General features: G+C 46.4%; 1 protein-coding gene across 1 annotated transcript; it reads right to left on the bottom strand.

The window, feature by feature from the left end:
• Positions 1–703: 703 nt before the first annotated feature.
• On the bottom strand, positions 704–1,162 carry PPTG_23012 (hypothetical protein; the record flags this gene model as incomplete). The annotated part of the gene is made up of 1 exon (XM_008907908.1): positions 704–1,162. The coding sequence occupies one exon, from the start codon at positions 1,160–1,162 to the stop codon at positions 704–706; it is 459 nt and encodes a 152-aa protein (XP_008906156.1).
• Between the last annotated feature and the right edge of the window lie 2,174 nt (positions 1,163–3,336).

Genomic DNA, 3,336 nt, shown 5'->3' with positions numbered 1-3,336 from the left:
AAGGACTCAACGTTTGTGAACGACGGAGCTCCTTGGCATCGCTCAAACCTCGTCAAAACATATCTCGAAGAAAATAAAGTGGAAGTGCTCGAGCACCGGCTCAGAGCCCAGACCTCGATCCTATTGAAAATCTCTGAGCCCATGTGAAGCAAGAGTTGCATAAGTCCGCAACATCTAGTATCGAGGACTTGAAGCTGAAAATCCAAGCTATTTGGTGCGGTGTTGAGGCAGAGAGGGTTCAAAAGCTATACCTATCGATGGCAAAACATCTGCAGCAAGTCAAAGACACTAAGGGGGGGGGGGGGCACACAGGGTACTAGAAGGTCTGTGGCTTCTCTCGTGGAGGCAAGTAAGTGTCGGGAGGACGGACATTTGATAGAACAGGCCGGAGAAAGCGCATATTGAAGAGAACGCGACTTTTCAGATTTTGGACTTTGACTTTTTTGTAGCTTAAAACATGGATACATTTTTTATATGCATGTAACTGCACAACCTGGACTGCGTTTAAAACCGGTATGCATTCGACGGAAAGGTGTTGCAGAGTAGTTTCCAATAAGGTGACAAGCTTGCAAAGCCATAATAATGAAGTTCCTTTCTTTGCCGGTACATTTCACTGGAGATCTTGGACGTAGCTTTTTGTAGCCACTGTACTTCTGCCAGCATGACCAAATCGATTCTTGACAGAGATGGGGCTTTGTTTCATCTACCGGGTAAATTCGCTTGCACAAAGCAACTTTGTGCATCTCGCAATAATCGTTTTTTTGTGTCGGCGCCCTTCCTTCAAAGCGACACACGGTACATTCACGCTTCGCTCGACTCCGTCCTTTGCGTACCATGATTCTCTTGCCACGCACTCAGTAGCAACACAGCTGGTTACCTCAGCACAACTGGTAATGCTCGCACTAGCTGAGGTAGTATTGGGCGTAGCGATGGTATCCGCATACAGCATTCCGTCACTATTTATCAGCCCCTCCTTCCATGAGCCATTAAACATTTCTCGTACCAGAGCGGCTACAAAGGATAGGTGGTTGTCGCGACCACGCCCGAATCCAGCCCAATCAGCTTCAATCAAGTCCTTCTCTCCTGTGAGGTCGGGGTTGGACGCCAACTGATGACAAACGTACGCATTGCAGCGTGCGATATCAATCATTACTAGTGCCATCTTTTTATACCACTTTTTAAAAGAATGTCCATCAGCTAAGGAGAACCGTCCCCATAGTTGATCGTGGCGGTCAACTCCCTGCATTGCCGAGTTGTATTCACTGACACACTTTGGGGTTGTGAACGGTACTCGATTTTGTTTGATACGGCGAAAGCTGTAGCTGTGCCTGAGTCGTCTGCGTTGGGTACGACATTGATAATGGAGCCGTCCACCCAGCTAGCAGCTACGATGTGCTTTTCTATACAGACGCCTTGTTTCATTGCTTCTCGACTTAGTGAATCTCCCAACTGAATCATTGTATAGCGGGGAAAGTGCTTACTCGATGAACGGACAGTTCCACGCCCTTATAAACCGACTGTCCGTAAACTTTCAAGAAGCTGACACGAAGTAAAAAATATTGTCCGTATTCACGACACGCCTCGAGCCTTTCAGTAAATTTGTGACTTCAAGAACGTGTTTTCGGATCACTGATGACTGTTTGGTAAGCAGTGCAAGCTGGCGTATCTCAGAGTCTGGCACCACATTGCCAAGACGATCTTCTAGCTCGCTTGAGCAATGCAGTTTGAAGTTGAGAACTAACCAAGTTTAGTCGAGCAGCAGCATATATACAGCTTGAAGTGGTATTTTCCTGTTGGTTTGCGAGGATTGTAGACTATGATATGTCTAGCATACTTTGAGCGACACGCAATACTAGCCTCATCAACAGTCACATTTCTGCCAGGAATTACATGGCGGGCGCAGCGCTTCTTCAACATTGTTATAAGCGGCCATATTTTGGCGGCAGGGTCTCGTTGCAGCTCGTTCGAACTAACTTTGGAACGGAAGGACAAGTGACTTCGAATGTACAGATCCGACGCCAGCTCATTATCGAGGCCAAACTCGTCGACCCCATGTCAGGGAAAATGCTGGCCACTTAGTCATCAAGCCATTAGTTCCATATCTCGCCTTTGTCGACGAGCGCCATGTACCACAAGATTCCAAGAAATTTCATGAGTTCATCTAGTTCGATGGGTCTACTCGATGCATCGTCACTTTCCAATGAGTGCGCGTTCGAAAAAACTACAACTTGTTTCCACAAAGACAGTGGTAGAAAAGCAAAAAAGCTTGAAGTCGCTAATCTACCGAAGAGCTTTGAGCTTTCACCTCGTATTTTAATTGTTGTACTTCCATCCCCATGAGCGAATAGACCAGGAATTATTGAGGATTACCGGTTCCTGAACCTGTCCAATACGATCCCGCGATAATTATGGTACGTTGATTACACCACCAGTGATTAGACGAGTAGGATGATTGGACGAGTGCAGAGTGTTGGTGATTGGATGACCCCAATGATGGGTTGCAGACTAGGTAGTGAGAGTAGTGTAAGCTCCGATAAATGTTAAAAGGCTCCGCATGTTGTGCATGGTCGTGCCGTTGAGCACTCCAATTTACATACAGCGCAGAGAGGGCTGACAGAGCTTCTAGCAACGTGGTGGGTTTCGCCTTCATGTGTCTGACGCCAGCCTGTGCGTATCGTGCTGCATCGTTGCTGTCTAGATCCAGCCTGCACATCATTGTTGGCACTTCTTCTAGCATGTCCTTCATCCAAATCTGCGTGTCCATCATTTACATCAACTTGCAGTGCACGAGATCGATCAATCTCAAAAACACCAACAAACTCACTCGGTTCGCCACTCTTCCTTGGGCGAGAATAGTTTGTCTCCATTCCATTTGCTCTCTCCATCTCTACAACATACGTATTATTGTAATAATCGGTGAGAGCCTTCTCGTCTAATAAATAGTCTTCGCCTTCTACACCGTTAGAAACTCCGCTGGGGCGGATGTATCGGTAACGCACGTCTAAACTTCTTCCGGGGGAGGGTTTGGACGTCCACCCAAGCTGTAACGGGGTACATACCCAAGTGTACCCAAGTTACATGAAGAGTGACCAAGTCACTCTTGTAATACCTGGTACATGGTACCAGGGGCTCTAGGAGCCAATCATTGCATATCTACATAGCTTCATTATAGGTGACTTATAGTTTGTATTAGAAACTTAGCTAAGTCTACCTTTAAATAAAAATCAGTCTTAATCGTACCCTCAACAGCATGCTACTACACTCAAATACCATTACGACGTAAAGTTCTTCTTCTCCACGTTTTGCAAAAGCCGGAGTTGTGGCTAGCACCTGTTA

Source organism: Phytophthora parasitica, assembly GCF_000247585.1.
Source record: "Phytophthora parasitica INRA-310 unplaced genomic scaffold supercont2.28, whole genome shotgun sequence".
Lineage (NCBI taxonomy): Eukaryota > Oomycota > Peronosporomycetes > Peronosporales > Peronosporaceae > Phytophthora > Phytophthora nicotianae.
Note: the sequence above shows the minus strand (reverse complement) of the source record. Positions and strands in the feature narration are given on the sequence as shown.